The 27,947-nt window shown below is 40.8% G+C and overlaps 2 protein-coding genes across 2 annotated transcripts; one reads left to right on the forward strand and one right to left on the reverse strand.

Annotated features, from left to right (window-relative positions):
- Positions 1–79: 79 nt before the first annotated feature.
- Positions 80–16,309, forward strand: nsmaf (neutral sphingomyelinase (N-SMase) activation associated factor). Its single transcript, XM_044177005.1, has 31 exons — positions 80–233; positions 2,799–2,885; positions 3,896–3,974; positions 4,369–4,430; positions 4,723–4,759; positions 4,908–4,958; positions 5,400–5,471; positions 5,709–5,756; positions 5,973–6,025; positions 6,218–6,347; positions 6,520–6,591; positions 6,688–6,796; positions 7,168–7,344; positions 7,483–7,562; positions 7,669–7,759; positions 8,459–8,522; positions 8,954–9,005; positions 9,602–9,719; positions 9,915–10,046; positions 10,127–10,169; positions 10,248–10,414; positions 10,931–11,042; positions 11,478–11,536; positions 11,891–11,958; positions 12,048–12,115; positions 12,199–12,322; positions 12,522–12,605; positions 13,870–14,020; positions 14,891–14,993; positions 15,332–15,441; positions 15,669–16,309. The coding sequence occupies exons 1-31, from the start codon at positions 196–198 to the stop codon at positions 15,761–15,763; spliced, it is 2,736 nt and encodes a 911-aa protein (XP_044032940.1). The 5' UTR covers positions 80–195; the 3' UTR covers positions 15,764–16,309.
- LOC122866842 (cyclic nucleotide-gated cation channel beta-3-like) lies at positions 16,055–27,918 on the reverse strand. Its single transcript, XM_044177008.1, has 18 exons — positions 27,153–27,918; positions 26,380–26,509; positions 25,917–26,031; positions 24,018–24,178; positions 23,615–23,914; positions 23,320–23,528; positions 23,178–23,228; positions 22,302–22,388; positions 22,121–22,185; positions 21,445–21,567; positions 20,623–20,764; positions 20,266–20,425; positions 19,899–19,996; positions 19,232–19,315; positions 18,967–19,085; positions 18,229–18,381; positions 17,885–18,035; positions 16,055–17,594 (listed from the first exon to the last, which is right to left on the reverse strand). Exons 1-18 carry the CDS (start codon positions 27,243–27,245, stop codon positions 17,571–17,573), a joined length of 2,265 nt encoding a protein of 754 aa, XP_044032943.1. The 5' UTR covers positions 27,246–27,918; the 3' UTR covers positions 16,055–17,570.
- Between the last annotated feature and the right edge of the window lie 29 nt (positions 27,919–27,947).

Below are 27,947 nucleotides of genomic sequence, written 5' to 3' on the forward strand. Positions count from 1 at the left end.
CTGGGCTAAATTTTGTGACGTAGTTATGGTTTCCCGAAATAGAGTCAGAGTGAAACCTCTCGGCTTTCTTTTGTTGTGGGATCATTTGGCTGAGGGTCGGTCACGTGGTGTCCAGCAAGTTTCCGTGTTGACAGAGATCTGAACGGAGACTGTGGCTGGTCGGTGTTCAGTTTCTAAAGAGGATGGTGTGCAGTCATGGCTTTTTTAAAGACGCAAGAACGAACCAAAGAAAGGTTTGTGCTGCTTCTCCTGTCGTTAGCTTAGCATTAGTTCAGACAGCGGGGTCATTCTGTGGGCTGAGTCGGAGCTCCGCGGCGGCAGCGGTGTGTTTTTCTCGACTGTTGCTGAATCCCATTATAACGTACGGCTGGGCCACTCCGCTAACGAGAGCTTCACTGTCAGCTGTGTGATGCGCGCTTATCACTGAAGGCATAATGAGTATGTGACTGTGTGCTATTGCTAATGCAGTGTAGTACAGTCTATTCATGGCAAAATGTCTTCTCTATTTGAAGCCTACTACAACCGATTTTAAATCCTCGTGACTTTTATAACCTTAAAGAATCCACTCAAGTTTCTTCCTGATCTGGCCGGAGCAACAATATTCATGTACATCTGATACGAGTATCCCCACAGAGCTATATATCAACCAAAGTGCATAATGGACCATATAGCAGCCATTGTAAATGGAAAAAGTAGTATCCTATTGAATAAGTCCTTGGTGAATTATAAATGCTGCAAATTTACCACAAGCTCCATCTGTTAAAAGCTTTTAAAAGATGTTCTGTGTGGCCCTGGTCTAATGTGAGGCATTGGATTTCCACACCACTCAGTGCAGTTTGGCACAGAGCCTGCTTAGCCAGGAAGAAGAGGATGAACTATTTCAGCATCAGCTGGGATGTGCTGTTTGCAGACCAGTGGTTTAACTGTCCATTGCTTTCTTAGGTCAGTGTACAGGGGTGCATATCAAAATAAATTAGATTCACAGATTGATTACTTTTGCTTCAGTCACCACAGGTTATAACAGTGTGGTGAACATAGAAATCACTCTCCGTTGATGTGTCCTCAATGATGATGTTATTATACTAACAGAAGCCTTTTTAGATATTTATTGTAGGGATGCACCATTGCAACTTTTTCACTCCCGACACTCAACTCTGATACCAGTGCTCTCTTTTTCCCGAATGTAAAATCTGTTCACCTCACAGCATGGAACTCATTAGAATCATTTTTTTAAATCTAAGATAACGTGAGGCCAGGGATTGCTGTGGCACCAAAAAGTGAGTCAACTGAATGAATGTAACTGATAGTGAAGACACAGATTTTTTTAGTGACTTTGACAAAGAAACTGTATTTAAGGGAAAATTCTGGCATTTTTTCAAACTGCGTCTTACTCTCATAATTGAGGTCATTATTACTGTCAGTATTAAGTTACTCTCTAAATATATCAGTAGTTAACTTACTATAATGCTATTCTTTCAGAGTTCAAGCTGTAAGCTGCAAATTGCATTTCTGTAAAGGAAGGAAGTGAGCATGTCACCACATTACTATTAAGCAGTAATGTTGTTTTAAAGTACTATTACTAGTAAGCAGAAATAGTTCACACTGAAGAAAGCTGCACTACTGAAATTACTCTTCATACCTTGTTGGTATTGTTCAGCTTTAAAATCAGGTTTTGTGACATTAAGACATTAAGAATTTTGCTGTTGACTTAGTTTCCATATCACCATATTAAACATTTTCTAGGTAATTGTATGTACTGACAAAAGACGCCCTGTGTATTGCTTTATGTAGCACGATGATATCAACAAATGGTCACCATATTTGTTGTATGGCATAAGTATACTGTAATTACCCTTATAAAATCCACTAAGCGCTGGAAAAAAACTCCGTCTTTACCAGCCTCAGTGCACTTTATGTACCTTGGGGGTTAGATCTGATGGGAAGAGGATGCTGTTTGTCCAGTGTAAACAACGAAAACAATTAGGATTTCTGGAAATTGTGGATGGTGTAATGGGTGAAAGGCTAAAGGAAAAATGCCTTCCAATAGGGATGAGCAGGAAGGTGTCTGTAGCTTTAACAATGAAAGCAGCAGAGGTATCCCGCATGGTTTACAGTAATAACCTTCACCGAAACAAGGTTTGGATGGTAAACAGGCTGTGATCAAACCTGAAGATCCAGTACAGGTGGCACAGTAGATTCCCTTTGATTTGACAAACGCCTTATTTTTTTGGCTACACACATTTTTACTAAATTCACATGCGCAATAGAAGAGTTTGTATTCATGAATAACAATTCCCAGTTTGTGCGTTTTCAACTGATCATTATTGAAAATATAGGCCTGTTTTACTGCTGTACGTACCAACATTACTGATGTAAACAAACCTCGGGCCGCATCTCAAATATTAAGAGAGTTCCACCGATTTAGCATTGCGCTCCGATAACATTGTCGGACTCACGATGGACAGTTTAAAAACAATATCAAAATCGATGCAGCACAACCAGAGATAGCGTATTTTCTGATTCCATGTGTTCTTCTTCCTTGTCGAAACCTGGCGACTACGTTACCCATAACGCAACTCAAGCGAGTGACATCACTTGGGTGAAATCACTTGAGGCAATTTGTCAGACTTCACGTGGCTCCTTCTGGAGCCACAAAAGGCTTCATACAACTTTTTTTTCACATATGCAGTAGTAGTCCCCAAAACCTGGATGTGTCAAGCTGGTGGAGTTCCCCTTTAATAACTTAGCTTCACTTGTTTCATGTCATCTCACACTCCTCTGTTGTTGTTTCCCCCCAGATTTTCTCTCTTGCTGCTGGATTTGGAGGAGTATTATTTTGAACAGCACACTGCATACAACGTGACAGCCAGTTCAAAAAAGGAGAGGTAATTTAGATTGTTAACGACAATACTTCTAGCAACATCACTCACTTCACTATAACATCAAAGACTGCTTTCAAATTGTGAATGTGGTTTCTTTGTGAATCTTCAGCATGGGCTCACCAGTTACTTTTTGTTTCAACCTTCCTTCGTAATATGTGATAATCCTGATCACCATTTTGTGCCCTTAACCAAAACCCAATAGTGTGTAAAAAAACATCAAAATAAGTTGTAAACGCCTAGATATGCTCGTAGCACTTTTATTGTACTAATCTGGTGTTTTCAGGTACTGATATTTGGTCAAGGCTTTAAAGCCTGTGGCAGTCGTGTTAGCCTGTAAGGAGCAGCTGTTCAAACATCATCTTATCCTGTGATGGAGGCTTGAGCAAACTCAAAAAAGTCACAAGCCTCTCAGAACAAGATTATTCAGACGATTTAGTTTTATTGTCATATCAAAGCGGTAGGATATCTGTCATATAAGGAGAAGCTTTTTTAACAAAGTAATGTTTTCCTACTGACATCTGATATGAACTTTACAGTGATAATCAGATTCTTTTGCCTCTTCATTTTGTGTCATTAGTATAATCCTGCCACTCTACCATTCAGTTCAATTCAATTCAGTTTTATGTATATAGCGCCAATTCATAACAGAAGTTCTCATTGCACTTTTCCTATAGAGCAGGTCTAGACCGTACTCTTTATAATATTAGCACACTGTATTTTACACTGTTTGCTACAGTATCAGATTAGCTGAGAAATCTTCTGGATTGCTTTGCAGCAACAACAGTAACAAGCTAGCATGTAATTAGCATTTCTTTTTGCCAACTTTTCCAGAAGAACTATTAATAATTTCTTTATTATATTATATCTGTTTCCTTGTTGCGCAAAGTGTTCAATTATGTATCAGGTTATATTTGTATTCTTCTTTTTTGCAGTCTTAATAGCATCGACGTGGTTATATTTAACTAAAGGGGCTAACAGTGCTAAGAAGCTAACATTAGCTATTTTCCTTCCAGAAAAATCAGAGGCTCATTCAAGGTCTGTTCCAGATCTGTCATATTTGATTCAGAGGATCTTTCAGAGCCAATTTTAAAGGTTTGTTTTAATAATATTTTTATGCACAGTATGTCTTTTAACTCTTGCTACCAGATAACATGTTGTTTTTAAACCAAACAGAAAATGAGGTTGCCATAAATTGGAAATATTTGTATGAAAACCTTCACATAGGAATCATGAAGGTCATCTTATCTTGGAAAGCTGAAGATATAAGAACTCATAGTATATATGCAGTTTGAGAAAAATGAAAAAAGGCTAACATACTGAAATTCAAACTGTATTCATATTAAAGCCAGCAGTATCAATGCAGTATTCTATTTTGCATGTCTTACATGGATGTTGTATTGTACATTGTACGTCTGTTTTAACCTAGATGGAGTAAGCAGGTCTTTGTAAATGATGCTACATAGTTCTTTTTTTGCTGTTTCTCCAGATTCCTCTTCGAGACTGTAAGAAGATTGAGTTTGTGGAGAAAGAGAACAACCCTTTCAATGAGTGAGCACACACTGATGTTTATTTAGTTTGTCAAACTGGTTTGTTAACTTCAAAATACCATGCAGTTGTTAACTACACTTGGAAACCAGCAGCTACAAATGATAGGGAATACTGTATGTGATCTGATCTTTACACATTTAAAACAAACTCACAAACACAATGCCAAAATTCAGTTGTCCTTATTTCATTTCAAAGTTTTCATTTTGGATTTAGCTTTGGTTGCAACTTCCCCTTTAAATCGAAACAGTGATATTTTTTGGTATTTTAACATTTCTTTGTGTTTCCCTCATAGGCCTACGCCATCTGCCATCTCTATTTCATGTGTGCAGGTGAGTGTGATGCATCAGTCCTCGTGGCTTGTTTGGTCGTCACTTGTTGTCCAGATTTATTATCTTTAACTGTTCCAGCAGTGTGTTATTTGTCATGACAGGTTGTCAAAGTAAATACACAAATTTCCCCTTTTCACTTTGATTTCAGGTTATTTACATCAAAGAAAGCAATGTCATAGCACCTTACAGACATGAAAGGGTGAGTCAGCTGCAACTCAGCTGGGTCTCTTCTGATTTTTATATGCTAGCAGCTGTTTGCATAGACTTGACTCTTTATGTGTCTGTTTGTACTATGAAAATCTGTGTATGCAAGTCCTGAAGAGCAAGTCTGTGCGTTTATCATGTTATAGTCTGTTTTGAATTTTCTCTGCTTGAAAACATGTGGAGGGCAAAACTCTTGAGGCATCACCTTTGGCTACAAGGGTGGGTCTTCTGTGCTTAAGTCCTGTTGTCATGCTAATTGTCACACTATTACGTAATTATGTCAATATTAAGATCCCTAATGATTTGTTAGAAGCCATACAGAAGCATTTAAACCAAAATGAGTGCAGAAGAGGCTGTGCATCGAACTCAGAAAAAGCTCTTAGGTTTGCTCATTTATTCAGATGAAACGGTTAAACTTCTCTGATCATGTTGGCAGGGGGCAAAGAAAATGACTTTTCAGTTGGAAGTTTGGAGCAAAACAGAAGATGTCGTTCAAACATTACTTCAGGTACGTAGATACTCCGTGATAATCGTGGCTCCAGGATAGGGAGGTGAGTTTTCTTCCACTTATACCTCAGAGTCACGGGAATTGGGCAGAGTGTGTTTGTTTTAATAAACTAAGCTGTCAGATTGTCCATTTCTTGACTCGGGAATGCATAAAATCGGACATTTGCTGCATTTGTTTAACTGCTCTGCTATGTGTGAGTGTCGTTCTGCTCATTTTGACTCTGAATTAATTTTGCAGCTCCACAGGGCATCCTGTCTGGAAAAGCTTGGAGACCAGACTGCAATGGTGAGTCAATCAGTACTTAAAGTCCAAGCACACAACAGGCCTCTAAAGCCTGAGAGATGATGAAACGATGAAAATCAAAAGCATGAATGATCCATTCTGCTTCCTGCATTTTATTCCACATAGTCTTCAATGCATGATTATTTTTTTTTATTGTTTATTGCTGGTAACCATCATATAATCATCCATGGTCAAAGATTTCTTCTTGTGTATTTCTAGATTGCAGCCAATTTACAATCACGACTGGCGAGGTCATCATTTGACAAAAACTGGTATGTTGATGTCAAACAGAAGGACATTTATATGTTTTTTACTTGTTGCTTTGAATCACATTTCAATGTCTGTTCCACCACAGACAGACACCACATTTTAAAATATAAAGATTAAATCAAGTGTTGTAGTATTAGTTATTTGGGTTTGTAGTATGCAGCTGGATAAGACAATGACAGGAAGCTGCTGTAAAGCTTTCAGAGTGTAGCTGAGAAGCCTCACATGGAGTGTGCGGTGGAGATGGTCCTGCCTCTGGTGTCCAATCCAGGCCACGTCTGCATAACAGATGAAAGCCTCTACTTCCAGCCCCTCAACGGATATCCGGTGAGCTGCCAGATCTGAGCGGACATGCCGAGGCCCCTCAGTCGGGGTGGCTGGTGGCACTGCGATCCCTGCAGCACATTCAACACCTCGCCTCATTGCAAATGAATTATTTTAAGAGTTCTGTTATTGAGCCGAGGTAATGATATCGTTTTTATATAACTTCTCATTTCAGGAACAGGTGATTCAAATCAAACTCCACAGAGTCAGGAGAATCTACAAAAGGCGGCACGGTCTCAGACCGCTGGTGAGTACAACTAGCAAGAGTAAGAGATGTTCCTACCACTGCAGTTTACTGTACAAGTAATTACATGTGTTTGTGTGCATGTCTCTCCTCACTCAGGGTCTTGAGGTGTTCTGTACTGAGAATGATTTTTGCTCTGACATCTACCTGAAGTTTTACAACACAGCTGACAGAGATGAAATCTACTACTACATCGCCACTTTCTTGGGTGAGAAAACTCAAAGTCAGCAGTGAATCTGTGTGTCGTGACTTCCTCAGCAGTCTTGTGTCTTACAAACAAGAAGGTGTTTCCTGGTGTGCTGCTTTTCCTACTTTGCAGACTCGTAATATTAAACAGTTTTTCAGTGATGGAATCTGTCGTTCATTTCAACCCAACTGGCCCTCAAAAGGTCACAAAACTCTCAAACATGATATAAATATAAGACAATGTAACCAGGCTTTCAGAGGAGTGTCAGCTGTCAGCACTGATCCAAAATATTGGCATTCGCCTTTGGTAACCAATATTGGTGAAACCCCAGAACACTTGACTTAACTGACTAAGACTGACTTAACCCTCGTGTTTTTCTGCGTCTCGCTCAGAGAATCACGTGACGGAGCACACAGCAGAGAGTTACATGCTGCAGTGGCAGCGCGGCCATCTGAGCAACTACCAGTATCTTCTTCACCTCAACAACCTGGCCGACCGCAGCTGCAACGACCTCTCCCAGTACCCCGTCTTCCCCTGGGTCCTCGCTGACTACACCAGCGTGCAGTTAGGTGGGTCAACAGCAAAGAGAGACACACAGATTCATTTACATAACAGTGGAGCAGTAAAGGTTTGATACTAACTATAATAACCCATATTAAACATGCATCAGTAGCTCACTGTCGGGACTTCTCCTTCTTATTTCCCAGACTTGACAAACGCTGCCACATTCAGAGACCTGAGCAAACCTGTGGGAGCCCTGAACAAAGAGCGACTAGACAGACTGCTGGTGAGACTCTGCTGCATCTGCTAAACCGCGATCACACTAAAAACAAACAGACAGCACTGCTTAAATCAGAAGGGCCTCAGTAACCACAGAGTTCTCATGTTCACAGGCTCGCTACAGAGGCATGCCTGAACCTCCCTTCATGTACGGCAGCCACTACTCATCTCCAGGCTACGTCCTTTTTTACCTGGTCAGAGTCGGTACGTCACACACTTCATCATTAAAGCCTCAGCATGTGTGGAACCGCAGTACACACAGCCTCCATTCGCTGTATTTGTGCGCGGTCGACCACTGCTCAACCTGTTTTTGTCTGCATGCCCGTCTGTACTGTAAGAATACAGTCACTGTTTACTGTAGGCCGAGGTTTATCAAGTGAAAGGCTGTCAGTTCATTAGCAGGCAGGTCTAACACTAACATGTAAAACTCTTCTTCTTGGTACATCCAAAACATTTTCAGATTTGACAGAAGCATTTGTTGATGATACTTGTGCAAGTCAAAAACAAAGCCATTAAATCAAGATTGTGAGAGAAGTGCTGTGAAGATTTCCAAAGACCTGCCTCTAAAAACAACAACAAGAACATGTTTTAGATTCAATACTATAGCTGTCAGATATTAAAAGACCAACAATTCATCTTGCATTGTCAACCTCAGTATATCTGACATAGTTTAAGCCTGTAGATAAACCGTGTAGACTAAAACCAGAAGAGAAAAATAAATAAATAAATCAAATAGCCTTTTCTTGGTTTCTTTTTTTAAATCTCTGGGGTGCATCTTTCACAACAGCTGTCCACATGTTACACTATAGCAAACTGTTGCTATATAGCTGCCATCTTTGTTTCTACTGAAAAATTAAGCTTAGTTTAATATTTTGTTAATGCTTATGGTCTTCTCCCCCACAGCTCCAGAGCACATGCTGTGTCTCCAGAATGGCCGCTACGACCATGCAGATCGCATGTTTAATAGGTACATTATTTCTACTTCAAATTTGATAAAGATCAAGATAATCCACAGTTTTGATGTGAGCAGTTTCATGTAGGGACTATTTTCTTTCCACTGTTCCTACATGAAACTGCTCACAACAAGGTCTGTGGATTATCTTGAGTAACTGGGTCGTGATTTCTGGAAAGAGACGTTGCTGTTGAGTTTTTCAAATGTATTTTTTGGCACTTTGAGCGCCACAAGCCGAGTGCCATATAGTCCCATTATATTCAAAAAAGGCAGACTACGGCCGATATCTCCAAAACTCTGCAACTCACACCAAAGATAGATAAATAGCACTATGGGTAAGAGGAACAATATGTATTTTTGATTTGGTGGTCAACTGTCCCTTTTTAAGATATTGAAAGTATGATTTTGCATGTTGGTATTTACTGACCTGTATTGATTTCTTACAGCATAGGTGAAACATGGAAAAACTGCTTGGAGGGGGCAACTGACTTCAAAGAGGTAAAATATGAATCTATTGTATATTATGTGAGTCAGACAATAAAGGCCATATTCACCAAATACTTTCCTACAAGTGAAGAGTTTGTGCTATCAATATAGCCAAATCAGCATTCGCTCAGAGACTGTTTGTGCTTGTCATGGATATACCCATTCTTAACCATCCTGTTTTAATAGTTATTTGTTGGCACAACAGTTAAAATCAAGCTGAGCATTTAGTGGCTGCAGTTGTTTCTGTAAGATTCAGACTTCATGCCAAATAAGTCAGACAAAGAAGATAGAGGTGATGTTTGAGAATCTCAAAGCAGAGAATACTCCAACCATAACTGGGCGTTAGGGCGCCACCCTTTATGGATTATTATTATTATTATGGAGTCTGAAAGAAGCAGTTCATCCATTCAGTTGTTGATGAAGGGACTGTCTGCGTGCACAGCGCTCTTTTTGAGGCCCTCAGCTCCACCAAGGTGCAAGAACACGCACATACTGTATCTCCCTGGCAAAGTAGTGTTTAGAGTGTCTTGATATGGTTTCTGTAGAAGAATGTGTTTCGTGACATGTTGTCTGCTTTGTGTGTACTGTATGTCTCTCCTATAATGCAGTTGATTCCAGAGTTTTATGGGAACGACTCCAGCTTTCTGGAAAACAAGAGTCTTGATTTGGGCAGAAGGCAGAATGGAAGCTTAGTCGGTGACGTCGTTCTCCCAGCGTGGGCCTCAGGTAACTTCCTGTCGACCACCTCTGCACCCAGGTGTCGTATCCTTCTTCTCTTTGAAGCTCCCTCACCCCCACGCCAACACCCACCTGACAACATCATCTCATGCTTCTGTCTCTGTGCTGTTTAATAATATTACTGTTGCTGTCGGCCTGTGGGTTGCTTCATATTTACTGTCTCCTGTTCTGTCACAACTCCAGATCCCAGTGACTTTCTTCAAAAGCACAGGACAGCACTGGAGAGTCAGTATGTGTCGGAGCACCTTCATGAGTGGATTGACCTGGTGTTTGGCTTTAAGCAGAGAGGCAGTGAAGCTGTCGCAGCCCATAATGGTAAACCAACCGGCAGCTGTTTTCAACATCAAACCCACCAAAACTGGACAAAGACTAATATTTATATCATTGTCTTTCAGTGTTTCACCCACTGACCTATGAAGGTGGCATCGACTGCGACAGGTATCGTAGAAAATCACCCACAAATTATTATTAAAGAAATTTAGCATTGTGTAGCTAACGTTCCGTTTCTCTGGGAAGCATCGAGGACCCCGACGAGAGAATCGCCATGCTGATTCAGATCCTGGAGTTCGGCCAGACGCCCAAACAGCTGTTCACCACCCCGCACCCTCAGAGGATCACACCGAGGTTCCACAACATAACTCGAAGCCCCAGCACCAACTCACCAGTCAGTGAACTGTCTCCAGGTAGAAACACACACACACACAGTTAAAACATATCAAAGCAACTTTGCATGTTGGCACCTCCCACTGGTGGTGAAAGAGGTCGCTCTTTCGTGTCGTCATAATATCAGTAAACTACACACAGCACAGTCATGCTGACCAATTGTGTTGATGATGATTCGTACCTCTAAGGCGAGAGTTTTCTGTGAATGCAGTACTTGCTTTCTGCAGTTTTTGGAAGCAATATGTATTTCGGTGACTCTGCAACATCCTTGTTAGAGTGATGTGATCCTCTTGTTCAGAAGGTGGGTGTATTTACACGAAATCTGTGAAATACTGCAGTGAAGGGCTTAATTTATAGTCCAAACGGAGGGGTGATTATTTTTTTCAGCTGACCTAGATAATTTCTTTACCAATACAAAAATGCAATAAAGTCAGAAATAATGTTATAATCTGCTCATAACTGCTGATTTATTTTATTTCCAGTAATTAATTTCATAACAGTACAGTGGCATAAGCACCATCTCTGTTGTCTTGCAGCCTCTCAGAGCGAGGACTCGTCCTTTGAAGACCTGACTGAGGAGAGCAGGAAGTTAGCCTGGGCAAACATGGGAAATCTGAAACTCATCTCCAGCCACAAGATCCATAAAGAGTAAGTCAGGAGGCATCCAGTTGGCTACAGGAATGACAAAGTACAAATACAGTTGCATTGCCAGGCTGTAAACTGAAATTGAAGCTCTGGCTCAAATATGAGGAAGTGCATGCAAAGCCAGAGGGAGGCAGCTGCAGCGGCTCACTGAGAGTTTTGTGTATTGTGAGGACACTTGTTGAAGGGAACAGCTGGGGACAGGTGGCTGCTGTGAAACCATTTCCTCCAGTTTAGAAAAATACTTACTGAAAAAGTGTTTTTTCACATTTCTAAGCTTTGCACTTATCAAGCATTTCGAACGCCCCTTGTAACTGTATTTCTGTCATAGTGTGACAGCCACATTAACCTAAGCACATCCTCCCTTCCACATTTTATTTCTACATATTTATGCATGTGTTATGTTTTTCGAGTAACTGAGTCTTTGTGTTGAATGTGCAGGGCTGTGACGGGAATCGCTGTGACTCGAGATGGAGCAGCGATTTTCTCCACATCCCAAGGTCTGGAAAATATCTTTTCCATCTCAAATCAAAATCAGAGACATATATCAATTATTGCTGACGTGCAAAAGGGATCAAAAGATGCAGCAAAGTCAGTCGTAGTGCATTATTTTTAATGACATAGTGTGATGTGTTTTGTGGTTGCCAGAGATTTATGTGCTCAACAGTATGGCCACCTCTGCCTCTAGTGGCCCTCTGGGGTTCCTCTTTTACCATAATGGTGAAAAGAATCTCACACAGGAATAAGGACTAAACCAGTAAAGCAGTAGCAGTGCTCACACACAGCACAACACTAAAAGTTAGAATTTGAGTCGTACTGTATCGCTTACTCAACTGTATCGCTCTTTATTCCAGACTCAACACTTAAAATGTTTTCCAAAGAGTTGAAAGACTTCCAGAGAAGCATGTCTTTCTCTAACATGGTACGCAGCTTTTTTTACTTTCCACTTCACCATCTCTCTAATCATTTCTAACTCTCTCTCAAACAATAAACCACTCGACTATTTTTCAGGCATTGTCATCATGTTTGATGCTGGCAGATGGTAAAACGGTGGTGTGTTCTTCATGGGACAACAATGTGTATGTATAGAATATATAGACATTTGGTTTTCAAACAGATGATTCATGACTTCACGCTGACCTACATGTTTCTCTTCCCTCAGTTATTTTTACTCCATCCCTTACGGCAGGCGGCAGGACACACTGATGGGTCACGATGATGCCGTCAGCGAAATGTGCTGGTTTGATGAGCGGCTGTACACAGCGTCCTGGGATTCCACTGTCAAGGTAAGAACTCAAGTACTTTAATGAGGTGATGCCATTTTGTCATGTCCAAGTTGAGGGTCTGTAAAAAATGCCAATAATACTGCATGACATCATTGTTGCAGACAGATGTGGCGCATGTATTCGTTTCTGTTTGTTTTATGGGGTATGCTGTTGTCTGATTGAGAGGCGAGAGTTGCAGATGATGATGTTTATTTCACAGGTGTGGCAGTGCGCTTCTGATAGCTCATCCAGCCACAAGAGATCCCAGTTTCAGTTACTGGCTGAGTTGGAACATGATGCTGGGGTGAGTGAGGAGGCTAACTGTATGTTACCTGTGTGGACTGTTTCAAAACCGCATCACCAACTTATGAAATATGTGTATTTAAAGCATGTGCAGAAAGGTGGAGTTTATATTTTATTGACGTCACTCATACAGAGGAAACAGTACGTGGTTATGGTGAGTCCAGGCCCGCAGAACGCCCGTTTGGCTTCTATGACTTGTCATGAATCAAAAACTGAAAATATCTTTATTATCAGGGTGGAAGAAGTTTGTTTTCTCATGCTTACGATGTATGCCTACAGTGAGCTCGCCCCAGGCTCGTGTTCAGAAATAGTTACAAAAATACAGAGAAATTTCCACAGTTCCAAGACAATAATCCATTATTTAGGTGGAGTAAATGTAATAGCTACATAATCTACTCCAAATATTTCACCAACCTGTCCAAGAGCAGTAACGTGGCATCTGTGTCGGCCCTCAGGCCCTTCTCTCAGCGCTCTCCAACAAGGAAAAGCTAAAGCTACACCAACGGTTGTCCCTGTTTGTCCTCGCTGTCAATCGCTTTCTTTTTTTGACAGTAGTCCTTCCTCTGAACGCTGAGTTTCTTTTTTATCGGGAGCGTCAGACACTTCTTCTTGGACGCTACTTAGGTTTTACTCCTTGTTGCTGTAGCCTTCTCCATCGCTACGGTTGCTCCAGAGCCATGTAGAGAGAGTTGCGTTCAGTTTCACTTCAGGTGGCTTTATTGGCATGACTGCATACAATACAACGTTGCCAAAGTATATTTACACAAACTATACAATCATAATAAACTAAATAAACAATAAATAAAGCTCAATAATAAACATTTTCACCAATGGGCCTTTTTAATTTTTTTATTTTACAGCAATGGCGGATCACAGAGCTCTCTACATGGCTCTGGGTTGCTCCCCGCTTCCCTCTGACAAACCAAATCAAATCAAAACCAAACCAATCATTGCTGGTTGGTGTAAAACGCATCATGACCAGTGCGCCAGCGCGGGAATGTCACCACAGACACCATTTAAAAATTCAGTATTCTGCGAAATACAGAGAGATTTACCTGGTGGTGATAGGCTTAATCAGCATTGTGTGAACTTGTTTGGCAAGCGCTCAAATGTAACAGATGTTCATTTATATGTAAAAGTCCTGCACTCTTGCTTTAAAAAACAAAGATAAACATGTTTGTCAAAACTACTAAGTACTAGCCGCACTGAAAACAAGCAAACTTGTTTTCCTCCTGTAATATAACCTCTGTGACACCTGCGTACAGGTGAACACCATTGGTCTGAATCCAGCGGGGACTCTGCTGGTGTCTGGCTGTAAAGATGGGACCGTCACCATCTGGGACACCGGCAGCTACGGAACACTGCAGCAAGTCCTCTGCCACACTGGAACCATCCACCACATGGCCTTCAGTCCTGGTACGTGTCAAACCAGCCAATATGTCACTTTTAGTACTGGTTGGTGCAAAGTGTAAAGTTCTAACTGTCATACACTGCAGAGAATCCAACCTTATGTGAAAGTGGCAGGTTACGTCTGCAATCTACGGTACACTATCTGCTCTCATAAAAAGCACAGTGCTATGGGTGAGCTTTTGCGGAAACCATAGTTAGATACTCCGCAAACTTTCATGCTGGACATTCCTCCTGCTTCACTCTGAAAGGTCACCAACACTATAAAGGGGCTTCTTGATTGGTTTATCAGAGCTTAAGTCTTAGAGACTGCCCTTCAGGCGGTGGAATAGAAATGTTGTCTTCAAGGGTCAATACAGAGCACAGTAATTGGTTCCGTTTTTCTCTTTAAGCACTTTATTGTTTTACACCTACAAACCATTTTAACCTTAACACACACTGCATTGAAGCGGCTGGCAGCTGTTTATTTGTTTTGCTGTATGAGTCATCTTTACTACAAAAGAGAGGGTCATGAATACCAACATTACAGAAGTAGACATTTTCTTTTGCAACGCTGTTTGTTCCATTATACCTCATAGACTTGGTTGTCTTGGCAAACCAAGAAACATCTGGCTGTATTATATAACTTTACTGGCTATATGACAGGAATACAGTACTGTATTGGTAATTTTCTCTGAATTTGAGCAATTACATCACCATGACGATGATCTGGGGCTCTGAAAGAGCATTTGAAAGATCTGAGCACACTAATAAATTGATCATGTTCTGGAAGAGCAGCAAGTGGCTCTGATACATGTCAAATCCAGCTAACAACTGACAGTAAACCCTCGAGTCACCTACAAACCACGAAAACAACGACTCTGATTTGTGCATCCTCAGATAGCAGACACGTTCTCAGTGTTGGTGCCGACTCCTGCATGAAGGTCGTTGACGTCCAGACGGGAATGGTGATCTCATCTGTGAAAGCTGAGGAGGAGCAGAGGTAAGGTCACATCTGCAGAACGGGGGAGACAGATTACAGCTTTACAGCTTTTCTTTGGACTATACTGTACATTTACAGGATTAGTACTGTACTGTAATAGGCATTTAGTTAAAAATAGACTCTACATTCCTAAGTTGACTTGTGCAATTATAAATGTAAGTAGCAGCTGGTAGAATTTTGATTCCTAGCAAGTCCAGACCCTTTTTTAATTTGGCTTGTGTATGAGCTCAAAGAACTTGGCTCTTAGCAACTCTCGGCCATTGAAAAGAAAAGTTGATTGACAGTCTCCTTGGTGACTGATAGCAAGTCAAAAGTATTTACCGTCTGTGTGGGTCCAGGTGTTTCTGCTGGGACGGGAACTCAGTGCTGTGTGGGGGACAGTCTGGGGACCTCCTGCTGTGGGACCTGCTCAGCAACACAGTCATCAAGAGGATCCCTGCACACTCAGGTACAGCTCACATTCAGCAGCTCACCTGGTTAAAAGTCTACATGAATGTTTAGTTTGTTTTCTTATATTGAGTAACAACAATATTACAGCTTTTAAAAGTGAAGCTTTTTCAGTACTTTTGTACCAATTTCTCTAGGTACTAATGCTACATGTACATATTTGTTTTAAATAAAGATCATCGCAATATGATAAAGTACGCATCACATCTTCATTGTCTCTTTGCACAGGAGCTGTCACAGCCATGTGGATGAACGAGCTGTGCTCCACAGTGATCACAGGCGGAGAGGACAGACAGATGATCTTCTGGAAGCTCCCGAGTTAAACATCTGTTTCTGCACAACCCGTCTGCTGGGGAGATAAAGACTTCCAGTGGAATATACTGGACAATACTAGCCAAGTATCCTGCAGACTACATGACCCAACTGTCTGACTTTGAACAGAGACTCATTAAACAGTTGTGAAGAGCTGAAAACGTACTGTAACTGCACAGTATCACAGAGTAGTTGGAGGCGGATGATTATTTTCTCTCTCAGCTGTTTTCAGGTCATATACAGTCATGCTAGCTCATAGCTTTCTGCATATTGAGAGGAAATTTCCAATTGCAGTTTTGTGCATGAGAGTAGGAAGCTAAAACAGTGTTCACGCCTTATTTTTCACTTCTGTTTTCAGCTTATTTTACATTTGTGTGGATTTTTTTCCTCATGTATTATTTGTTATGCATCATGTTACACTGCTTTTTATAGTTAGCCATCATGTTTCTATAGCTTTATGTGCATTTTATTCTGTGAAGTGGACTTAAAATGTCTGTGAAAAGCTTCAGGCTGCTCAGGTGTTATCATTACCAAATAACATTGATCTCTAAAAGTCATCTTTTCTTGTCTCGTCTTTGTTAGCACTTCTTAGGCCGCAGAGATTTCTACAATCAGGTTGCAACCAGCAAGAGATAAATGAATAATGGAATATATGGACAGATCTAGTTTTACTACGTGGAAACAGTTCAGAGCTGTGAGATCAAGTGGCCATAGATCACCAACCTAGCTACTTTACCTAATGAATACTTATAATCACATAGCATATATCCAAAACACTCTGTACTAAGTAGTTTGCAAAAATGGAACAAAGGACAAGAATGAAAAAAGTCCACAAACACAAGAATAAACAAAGACAAAAGACTTAGAGAATAGAGAACAAATTAATAAAAGTCTTTTAAGTATGAAACCCTCACCTTATGCAAACTTAATAGATGTCTGTACAAAGTTTGTAGTTTGCTTCTTCATGGAGAACGGAGACTGTGGACAACTTGGACCCGCGTCAGTTACAATGGAGACAAGTTTTCACGGTGGAAAGTGTCCACAAAAACATCTCAAAAAGCATAAAACCATAAACCATTTCTCTGATGTCATTTCACTACAAACACCCTGAAATCTTCTCTTCTTAATCCAGCAGTGCCTTAAGTTTGAGCAACATTATCGAGTAATTATTTTGATCTCGCAGTACTGTAAAGAGTGAGGCAGTCATTTCTTTCATGTGCTTGTCACAGATCATCGGTCAGCTGAACAGTGAGCCAGAGCTGTTGTCGTCTTCCTTTAATCTTCTTTTGATAAAGTTTAAATTCTAATGTCAAACAGTAGGTGGTGCTCTTTACCTGTTCAGCCATGGGAGCTTTTGCTGCTCGTACTAACTCTCTGCTCATACTAAGTTCTTCCAATCTAAAACAAATTACACAGTCCAAACTCAAGCTCATCTTTTAGTAATAAAACGGAGGACACATTCTGTAGTAAACATCTTAACTTTATATGAAAAATGATGCACAATTTACAATATACATACTTTAAACATAACGTTAACCTCCAGATTTGACTACTGGCATTGATCAGTCTGTTGAGCAGACGTTTCTGTCTCTATTAAGGGATACACAGACGTTTACAAGGTGAACATTATTAGATTATGATTACAGTTACGTTTCCAATCTGGTCCTGCGATGTTTTGTAACATCTCACTGGTTTCGGTTGATGTCTGTGCTGAAGAGTGTGGGATCATATGAGAGCTCAGAATGGAATAATAAGTGGAATATATACAATGATGCAGATTTGAAGTGGTGAAGCTCAGTAGCGGCACACATCCCCCTCTCATTTCTGCTCCCCTGCCTGTTTCTGTGGACGGAAGACAAAAAACAAAGACAGTTACGTCATGCTCACTCACCCCATGATGTGATGAGACGGCTGGACCGAAAGTCATCACTGTGTCTTTAGTAAAAGCTGCACAGCGTGTCTGCTGTAAGTTTGCTACCAGTTCTCTCATCACAAATAGTTACGTAAAGATTTACAATAGCTATCCAGTGCTTACATTTCCTATAGAAGTGCAAGGCTGTTTGCCAACAACCAAATCGAACTACCCCAGTTATCTCTGTATGAAGAATGGTGCATCACTGTAAAGACTTTACCTTGAGCATGTCCATGAAGCCTCCTTTGCGTAAATTTCCAAAAGCTTTGAGTAACTTGGGCGTTGGTGGTTTTTGTCCAAACAGAGTCATTCCTTTCTGCTTGTCCTCATTGGTTTTAGCAGCTGCAGGGCCTTTGGCTTTGATCAGTTTCCTTCACAATCACACACATACACAATCCTTAATGGGCTGCATTGAAAAGTTGCACATTTGCATTTTATTTTATTGCAGATTTGACTGAGGTTTTTAGAGGTTGGTGCTGATAAATTAATTCTTAAAATTCTTGACTAAAACAGCCAGAGTCACAATACAACTTTTACATATCAAAGATGTTCGGAACGACTCACCTTCCCTTCCTGGCCAGGACTTTCTGAGACTCTGGGTAGTGGATGAGGATATCAAACAAGTCCTTTTTCTCCAGGACAAAAAGGTTAGCAAAGCCATGTGCTTTCACATTAGCTGTGCGCCTGTTTCCTCCATCTTTGGCAGACTGTAGTAAACTGTGATGAGGACAGAGGAAAAAATATACCATGTTTCCATAGTGTCGATTTCCAATAACAGTGGTGTCTTGATGGCATGATTATATCTGGGAAATGTGGGGACTCTACAATGTAAAACAATGCATTGCTACATCCATGCAACATACGCTACCTTTTATGAAGACGACAATGTTTGGAAAACATAGTTTAGTTTGCAGGATGTAGGTTGTCCTTTTGGCTATGCAGACTTTGATACAAATGAGCATCTTTATCAAACATAAATATGCCAGTATTGTGACAAAGGTGTAGCACTTTAACTTGCAAGTCCATTATTATTATTAAAACAGACTTGTAAATGTAAAAATGAGGTGTTGAAATCCAGTGTTATTTAGCTTTGTTTAATCTAAGAAAACTGTACCAGATTTAACTGAAGCAAGCATATTCTCCTTATGTACACGGTACTTATTATCTGCCAATCAGTGTCATCAAACACTGGATGATAAAATGATAAAAATTAAAGCTAAATATGTGACTTGTTGAATTTGTTTAGCTGTGTTCTTTCCTATTGTAGTTGACACAGATCGCTAAACGCTCCTGCAGACAAACCTGATTTCTCCAAACACGCAGCCGGCCTTCAGCGTGACAAACACAATGCTGTTGTCGGGTCCTCCCACCACCTGCACCGCTCCACTTTTAATGATGTACATCTCTTTACCGATGTCGCCCTGCAGAGGAGCGCGCAGGACGGGAACGCAGAGGTCAGCATCACACTCAGGTAATGAAACCTTGGATATATTATTGGTTGTTTGCTTCATGATGATCACCAAAGTTTGTCCTTTACACACACACACACACACACACATATACTCACTTTCTTCACAACAAAGTCTCCAGGTAGATAGATGATAGACTTGAGCCTCAGCAACATGTCCACCAACATCTGCTGGTCACAGCCCTGGAAGAGGCAGTAGCAGGTTAACGGGTTAGTTTCCAGTGCAGCGTATTCAGATGGATGCGTCTGACTCCAGATGTTTAACACATTTTTGCAAAATGCTATTTAATTGTCTCATAGGCGGATTTGATTGTCTCAGTCATTGAGTTGAATCACAAAAATTGTGTTTGAATATGACAAACGTAAAACTGACATTTCAGGCATGTAGGTGGGCATATCCCATCCACTGATTTCTTTTTTTTTTTTTTTAAACCTGTTCTCTTTTTATTCTCTTTTAATTTAGAAATGTTTGACTCAATTGAATAATTCAATTTGTTGCACTATTTCTGTGCAGACGGATTACCCAAAATGTGTCAGTTTACAATTTAAATTAAAAATGAAAAAAAAAAAAATCTAATCCATATTCTAGAGCACATGCTGGTTTCAGAATAGTGTCACCTTATTTCCTGTGTCTTAATAAATGCTTTGGTATCTAATGTGGAGTTGGTGGGAACCTTTGTTACAGCTTATTGTTTAGTGCTTTGTTCCAACTGTCCTGACACAGGCCCATGCTCCTGACCAGAGGACACTGTGAATGCTGAGTCACCTGAAACAGTGCGATCTTCTGGAAGGTGGCCAGGTTGACGTCCACAGCGATGGCAGTTCTCATCACCAAAGGCATCTTGTCCAGCAGCTCAGACTCATCTGGAGAGGACATGTCAACAGCATTTTCTTAATATCTCTGACTAGTTGCTTTGTCATTTCAATATTGTGAGCGGGAATAATTGTTTTGTGACTGCAACAAAGCAAAGCTTGTTCTGCCAAGATAACAAAAATTGTGATTATGAGAAAAATGTTTCTGTGATAGCTTTCTGTGGTGATGTATCCTGCCTTATGAACCAGCTAATCCTAAAAGAGTTTTATCAGTTTGATTTTCAGTAGAAAGTTTTAGTGTCTTATCTTTAGTGACTTACCCAGCATGCCCTGAGCGGCCCAGGTGTAGTTGTACCAGGTGCGGATTCTGTTCTGGATGTGCTTGGGGATCATATAGGTGTTCATGTAGGCAACACAGCCGTCCATTGATGCCCGAAAGTATGTCTCACCTGCTGTTGCTGCTCCTATGACGTCTCTCATCTGAAAGACAAATAGAAAGAAAGGCTTTTGGTAAGAAGTGCAAGATGAATAGATAAAAAACACACCACAGATTTTAAAACTTAAAAATGTGAATTTAAATGACTGAATGACTCAACTGGTTTAAGACCATCAGACAGTTGTCACATGATAGAGTTATGAATAAAACATCAGTTTAAAAACTCAATCATCCTGCCTACCTGTCCAATCAAACTGGAGAACACAAAGACGCCAATGAAAAAGTTCAACATCTGAAAGGTGATCTCAAAGGTGGTTACAGGTTCTGGAAGACCACCGATGTTGATCAGACTGCGGACAGCATAGTAGTAGCAACGCAGGTACCTGTGGAAGGACAGGGTACATTTCCAAATTTCAGTTGTATAAAAATGACACTATAATGCCTCTATGCTGTGTTTTGCTCCGTTAAACCAACACAGTGCACACCCTGCTGTCTGGGGAATGTCTCAATGCATTCAGAGAAATACATAGAATCACTAACAGAGGTAGACAAAGGACCAAAAATGACATCCTTTAACACTTTTGCTGTATTGTCATTTGCAGTCATTTTGTGATAGACTGGAAAAGGCGCCATTTTACATGTCACCTCCTTAAACAAAACTGTGTAAATGGTTGGTATGGCGTTGCTATGGGCATGCTACAGGGATCTTTGGGTGTTGCTGGATACTTTCTCTGTGTTTAGGGAGGTTTCTAAGGTGTTGTTAGTTATTCCGGGTGTTTGGCAGAGCATGACTAGATGGTTGCTTGCTCAGCATGGTTGTTAAGGCGTTTCCAGGTGGCACTATATAAAAACATAAAATGGAGGGCATTAAACACAATACAGTAAGTAGGGAGTGATTTACTGCAGAGAAACTGTGCATGGAAATTTCAGCACCATGGACAGAGACACAAAGACCACAGAGAGAGACTGAATGTTTCAGCACCACGGAGAGCTCGACAACAACGCAAACATCACAAACATCACAAACATCACAAACAACAACATGACAGTATAAAGTACATACGCGTTGCCCTTTCCGTCATACACCCATGTAGTCGTTGCAAGACCCTGGTGTACTGAGGCAACAAAATACACACAGGCGTTGAGATGGAGCACGAAGAGCAGGTAACCTGTGGTGCGAGCCACTCTGCATTAGAAAGAGAGCGACAGAAAAGACAGATGTAACTGAACTGATCTGTGTGTGGAATAAGGGTCATTTTAGTTGCAAATATTGTCAAGATACAGTAGTGAAAAACTCTAAACTGAGTAACAGCATGTATGCAGGCTGTGAAAACTGCAGAACAAGTAAAAGAGATGAAAATGAGATAAATCAGCACAATGTAAAATTTAAACTGTGAACATAAATTGAAAAAAATATTGTAATATGTATACATTTTACATTATATGTATGTAATATGTATCTTTTTCGAATACATTTTTTGTACATTTAATGTTTTATATATTAAGAGGTCTGTAGAAGTGCAATTTTTCAAAAATGTGTCGTGGATATATAAATAACAAGATAACATAATAAATGACAAGCAATCAAAAAGTAAATGGTTCAGAAACTCTGAAACTGTCAACAGGCATCTTTTTTCTGCTTCCAGTTCCTCTAATGGCATACGTTTACACACAGTGTACTAAGAATTGGATAAACACCAGTATTCATTTGCTCCTGTCATTGTTCCAGGAGCATTTACCTCCAGATGTAGGCCTTGGCCATGATACTCTCGAGTCGATCGCTGAACTCAAAGAAGGAATCAACCTAGAACACGCAAGGAAACAAATCAGCTATTGGGGAACTGAACAGGAACTGAACGTAAAGTCTATTTAAAGCAAAATATATTTCTCAATTTTAGTCAAAATGATCAGTCTGCCTACCCTGATAAAGCGGTTGAGTCGGTATATGGAGGAGAATTCAAAGTGCAGGCAGAGAAGGTCAAAGGGGAGGATGCTGATTATGTCTATCTAAAAAGAGACAAATAAAAAAAAAAATCACAAAAAGTTACACAACAAGTATTTCTGTACCTCTGAGGTTACAGTGAGTGGCAGATTTCATTAAATTCTATAATTTTATCCCCATAACTCAAAAGATTTACTTTGCTGGGACATACACAGTGGTTGGTGGAAGAAGTATTAAGATCATTTACTCTAGTTCAAGTACCAGTACAAATATGTGAAAATACTCCATTACAAGTAAAAGTCTTTCAATTTAAAATTGTAAGTAAAAGTACAGACATATTATCAGCAACATGAAGTACTTGACTGACAAATGAGTGTCAATACTGATGCACTAATGCATTTTACTGTTGCAGCTGGTTTAGGTGGAGCTAATTTGTAATCACTTTATATACAGTTTGGTAGTTTAGTCCAGTGGTTCCCAACCTAGGAGTGGGGCCCGTCCAAACATAAACCTGAGGGGTTGTGAGATGATAAATGGGGTAAGAAAAAAGAAAAAGCAAAGTTCTGCTCCACAAATTTGTAAAAATGTTTGCTTTTTGTGCCAAATACTGGATAATTTTACCTGTTTGAGGCTTGAACAATTATTGAAATGTAACCATGTGAGACGCTTAGAGGGGAAATCATTCTTTCTGCTAACTGCTACCAACGTCTGAAATTTGGGGCCCCAAGCAAACACTGCTTTTTTGTAAGGGGTCACAAGCCAAAAAGGTTTGCAATGTTATCATGTTTACTTATGTCAAATCTTAATCTGAATAGTAACCATACATATAATTGGACATATAATTCAATTCTCACCTTAAATCGCGGTGATTTCCGATAATGTACCTTAGTCTCAGCTCCGTCTTTCTGCAGGGGATAGAAGATTTTTTCAGTATTTAAAGCACAGACGATTTAGGACACGGGTCATAGTGATGCTTCATAATGCTTTGTGACTTACAATGATGTCCCCGGCTTTGACAAACTGTAGTCGGGGCTGCCACACCATGATGTCAATAACAGTCACTATGTCACTAAGAACATCACAAACTATCCAGTAAGGGTTGACAGTTTCATTATGGTAAGGGAAAGCCAACCGGGCAGTGCAAAACCAAACGTTGTAGTTGAATGCCAGCGCTACCACGGCCAACCAGCCAATATACCGCCGATCTGGAGAGAGAAAGACATACAGATTATTACAGTTTATATGTTCAGTTAACCGCAGCTGTCCTGTTCCCAGTGTTCATCTCACCTACCTGTGAAAGGATCTATGGTGTTTCCCAGGATGGTATCCATCTTGACCTCAATTGGACGGAAGAGGACGTCGAAGCAGGAGCAGCTGATGTCTGGGAGGATCTTCGCTTTCTTCTTGGCCTCCTCTGCCAGCCTCTCCTCCTCTGCTTTCTTCTCGGCCTCCAGCCTTTTCTCCTCGTCCTTTTTCTTCTTCTCCTCTGCCTTTTTGGCTGCCTCTTCCGCCTTCTTTTTATCCGCTTCTTCTTTCGCTATCCGCTCCTCTTCCTTCTTCCTGATGTAGTCCTCCTTCTTCAGAATCGGTGCTGAACGGGCAGAGAGAGTGACGGAGTGACGGTGAGTTAAACAGCCCTTTGACCGTATTTGTGCGTTTGTTTTCTGTCTGCATGTTGGTTTGTCCATACTTACTGACAGGTGGGGTGATTTCTGGTGAAGTGGCATAAGGGTCTATGGCTTTCTCTCTGAGTATCTCTGTCCGCTCTCTTAACCTCTTGATCAAACTTCTGAGTGTGTCATCTGTGTAGCGGAAGTAGACAACAGGTGGAGGAGAGGGTGGAGGGGCTCCTTCACTGAAAAGCAAGAAAGAAGAAAGGTGAATGAAGGAATGCCATAGAAAAGGTGACATTAAATAAGAGAGGAGGGAAGTGTCAGGGCATCGTTGGAGAACCACTGTTCCACTTTTATCTGAACATTGGAAAATAAATAAATCTATAAACTCCATGATATCATCTCTCTAATTCAACTATTGTTTAATTGGAAAAAAAAATCTAAATGCCTTAAATAGCGTATAAATCATCTAAAAAGAACAAAATTCATTCTTTGAAACCAAATTCAAACTTGCATGTGAACGCTATCCCTGATCATTCACTGTCACAAATACCACTAAGCTCCTAATCTCCTTTCCTACTTTAAAGCAGTCACAGGCTGCAAGTCACAGCGTGATCATGGCCGCTGTTACTGCAGCTAGCATGCAGTCTGTCCAGACACTGCACTTACTGTAAGGAAAGCTGAAACTATGCAGGTGGAACTATGCAGAGCACTCAGAGTAAACTGTCCATCTGTACAGCGTACGATGTTTGGAGAGTAAATATAAGTTTAGCTTTAAATGGCAGATATTAGCAACAGCCATGTCTTAAGTCAAATATATCACAGTAAACAGCTCTTATTGTTTACTATGCTGTGTGAAGCTGATGTAGTTCACGGAGTCCTGGAGACTAGAAGCACGAGGAGTTCCTGAAATAGACAGAGCTCAAGCTCCAGGGTCAAGGTATTCTTAGTCAGGTTTATTTGTATAGCCACTAATCAGTCTCAACTAGCCTCACATTTCTACTACAATAAACAAATAATAAATTTTTTAAAAATGGATCTTTTAAATGTTAAATGATCTTTTAACAAAAATATCTTGTCATTACAAACAGAGCTAAAAGTTCATTTAATCTACTATCCTCTCCTGCCAGAGGCAACACAATAGACCATAAAGATCTTCAGACATAGTGTTTTATTTACCATAATTGGTATATCGGTCTTCCTCTTGCCCATTCTCTGTAGCACACAGACACAAAGTTTCACACTGTAAAGAATTTAAAAAGCCTCGTGCCACAGATCAGGAACTTAGTGTTTGAGAACTCCGGATCTGTCATTACACAGCTGCACAGATACTCTTTTGGAAATATAAAGTAGTAGGGCAGCTAATTAAAGCCAACAGAAACATGCGGTGAAAAGGTAATATGTCAGCATGCTAAACACAGATGAAAATACTGCTTTGTCATTTGCTTTTTTTAAATGTGTGATTGTGACTAAAAAGCAAAGGTTTTTCTCAACTTTGATTCAGCCACCATCGAATGTACTCCTGTATTTGATGTACTGTACACTATATCTGCTGTGCATCCGTCCAACTGCACTGTCCCATCAGAATTCATGTGTTTTCCGCCTTCTCGTCCTCAATAATCTCAACAGATGACCATCTCCACAACAGTCAGTCCTTGAGATGAACACTTGCATGTGCATCATTGAATTACATTAATTTCCAAAATGGTTTGACTTGAACCAGAGACGTGCAGTTCATCGTCAGCGCCTAAACCCCTAGGCCGTGAACTTGCACAGTCAAATCAAAACAATTGCATCTCGGAAAACAAAATCTGTAATTTCTAGCTTTAAGTAACGTCTGAGAGCTTGAAATGCCAGTACTGAGATATCCATCCATCATCTATACCCACTTACCCTTTGCAGGGTCGCAGGAGACTGGAGCCTATCCCCACTCGCACTGGGTGGGATGTTGAGTACACACAGTATATGATGCATTCTTACCCATCAGCCCCCTCTGGGTTGGCAGGAGCAGCAGCAGCAGCAGCAGGAGCAGCAGCAGCAGCAGGAGCAGCAGGAGCAGCTGGAGCAGCTGGAGCAGCTGGAGCAGCTGGAGCAGCTGGAGCAGGAAGAAAAATATAGCAGCACTTTTTAGTCAGTTTCTAACAACTGAACACTGATATCAAAGGGATACCAACTGGCCCAGGACAAAATGGAAGAACACCACAAAATTCTCCACTTAATCGTTTGCGTCACTGTAACAGACCCTCCATTGATATGTGTACACCAAGATATTCCTTAGACTACGCTCACTGGTCTTAACATGGTTGAGCTCATTGTCCCCCCGTCCTCAGATAATATAATTCCTTTTATCACTGGTCAGAAACACAAGAAGACAAGGAGACCGGCGAAAGAGTATGAAATGCAACCGAATATGGAGTTCAGACCACATAAACAGACTGCTCACCTGGTTTTGGCTCTTCTTCTTTCTTGGGCTCTTCTTCTTTCTTTTCCTCTTCTTTTTTGTCCTCCTCTTTCTTTTCTTCCTCTTTCTTTGGCTGCTCTTCTTCATCCTTCTTTTCAGGGGGCTTTTCTTCCTGTAAATACACAATACTGGTAACAGCGGGCAGACAAGAGTAGACAAACAACGTCTTGAGACAAATAGGACGCAGCCCAACCATCAGTCGTAAAACTCATCTGTTTTGCTGTACATGCGTCTAGCACGCTGTGGATCCAAAAATGTCAAAGTGTTAAATGCTACTGCAACAAATACAGGCCCAAGCTTCAGTTTTGAGATTTGCTGCTGATTAAGGCGTGCACCCAAACTACCCTTGTAGTTCATCCTCAGCAGTGTCCCCTTCCTCGGTTTTAGGAAAAATATTGCAGGCCCAGCAGTGAAACAGCAAAAGTAAATCTGCCCACGCAGGCCCACCCTCCCTGCCGAAGCTGCAGTGACTGCTCTTCATCAGTGCTAAGCTGCTTCAGAGGCTTTCACTGATCTGTGAGTCACCTGCCATGGCGACTCGTTATATGTGCTCAGTGTGACAAGCACACAGCAAGTACAGAAGCTGAGTAATTTAACGTTTGGTTTAAATGGTGCACATGTGAAAACTGCTAGACAGCTGTTTAGGGATCAGCTAATACAAATGAACAATTTCATAAAATAAAATCAACAAAAACAGAAATGTTACCTTTCTGGTCCAGGTCTTTTATATTTAAGATATTAGAAAGAGGCCTTACCTTAGGTGGTGGAGCTGGGGTAGAAGGTGGGGTAGCAGCTTGGGCAGGGGGGGGCTCTGGAGCCCCCATCAAGCTTCTCAAACGGCTGAACATGGCGGGGCTTGGTGTGGGCTACAGCGAACAGGCCTGCCCATCCACTTCTCCTCCTGAAGACCCTTCCCTATGTGGATCTCAGATCCTTAAAAGAGTCCCGGGATCCTCCGCAGTCCTTGTCTCACATCCAAACAACAGACTGTGGCAATTAATTGTCTCAGACCCATTAATGACCTGTGGGCACTCCCCTTTCTCCTGGAGTCAACACCAGATCAGCTGTCACAGCAGCTAATCACTGCCAGGCAAGACAACTGTCCTCTTGCAGTGCTGACTCAAGTCCAGACCTAGCCCCATTTAGAGGCCTAATTACTTTATCATTTGTTGGCAAAATAAGCGTCACAATAATCAATGTGTCTTCTCATCAAATGAAAATAACTGCCAGTCAAAGTAAGTTGGGGGATGGGGTTTTCATTATTATAACTGGTTACTAATTCTGACAATAAGTTTATTCAAATAAATGAAAACAACTCACAGTAATGCCTCTACACTGCGCACAGAACTAAGTGCATTTTTCTATATATTTAAAAATGGTATTAACATGTGAATTATGTGGTAGTAACTCGTGGCTGTATAGTATGACAGTAGCTGGTGTAAAATTAGACTGCTGGGGTTATTTTAGTTCCTTCTGGCTGCAGAGTTCACAAACACAAAGACCAATTAGTTAATGTCCCTGTCTGGCTGAGGGGATTAGCTAGCACCTCT

The sequence above is a fragment of the Siniperca chuatsi genome, linkage group LG19 (genome assembly GCF_020085105.1).
Source record: "Siniperca chuatsi isolate FFG_IHB_CAS linkage group LG19, ASM2008510v1, whole genome shotgun sequence".
Classification (NCBI taxonomy): Eukaryota; Metazoa; Chordata; class Actinopteri; order Centrarchiformes; family Sinipercidae; genus Siniperca; species Siniperca chuatsi.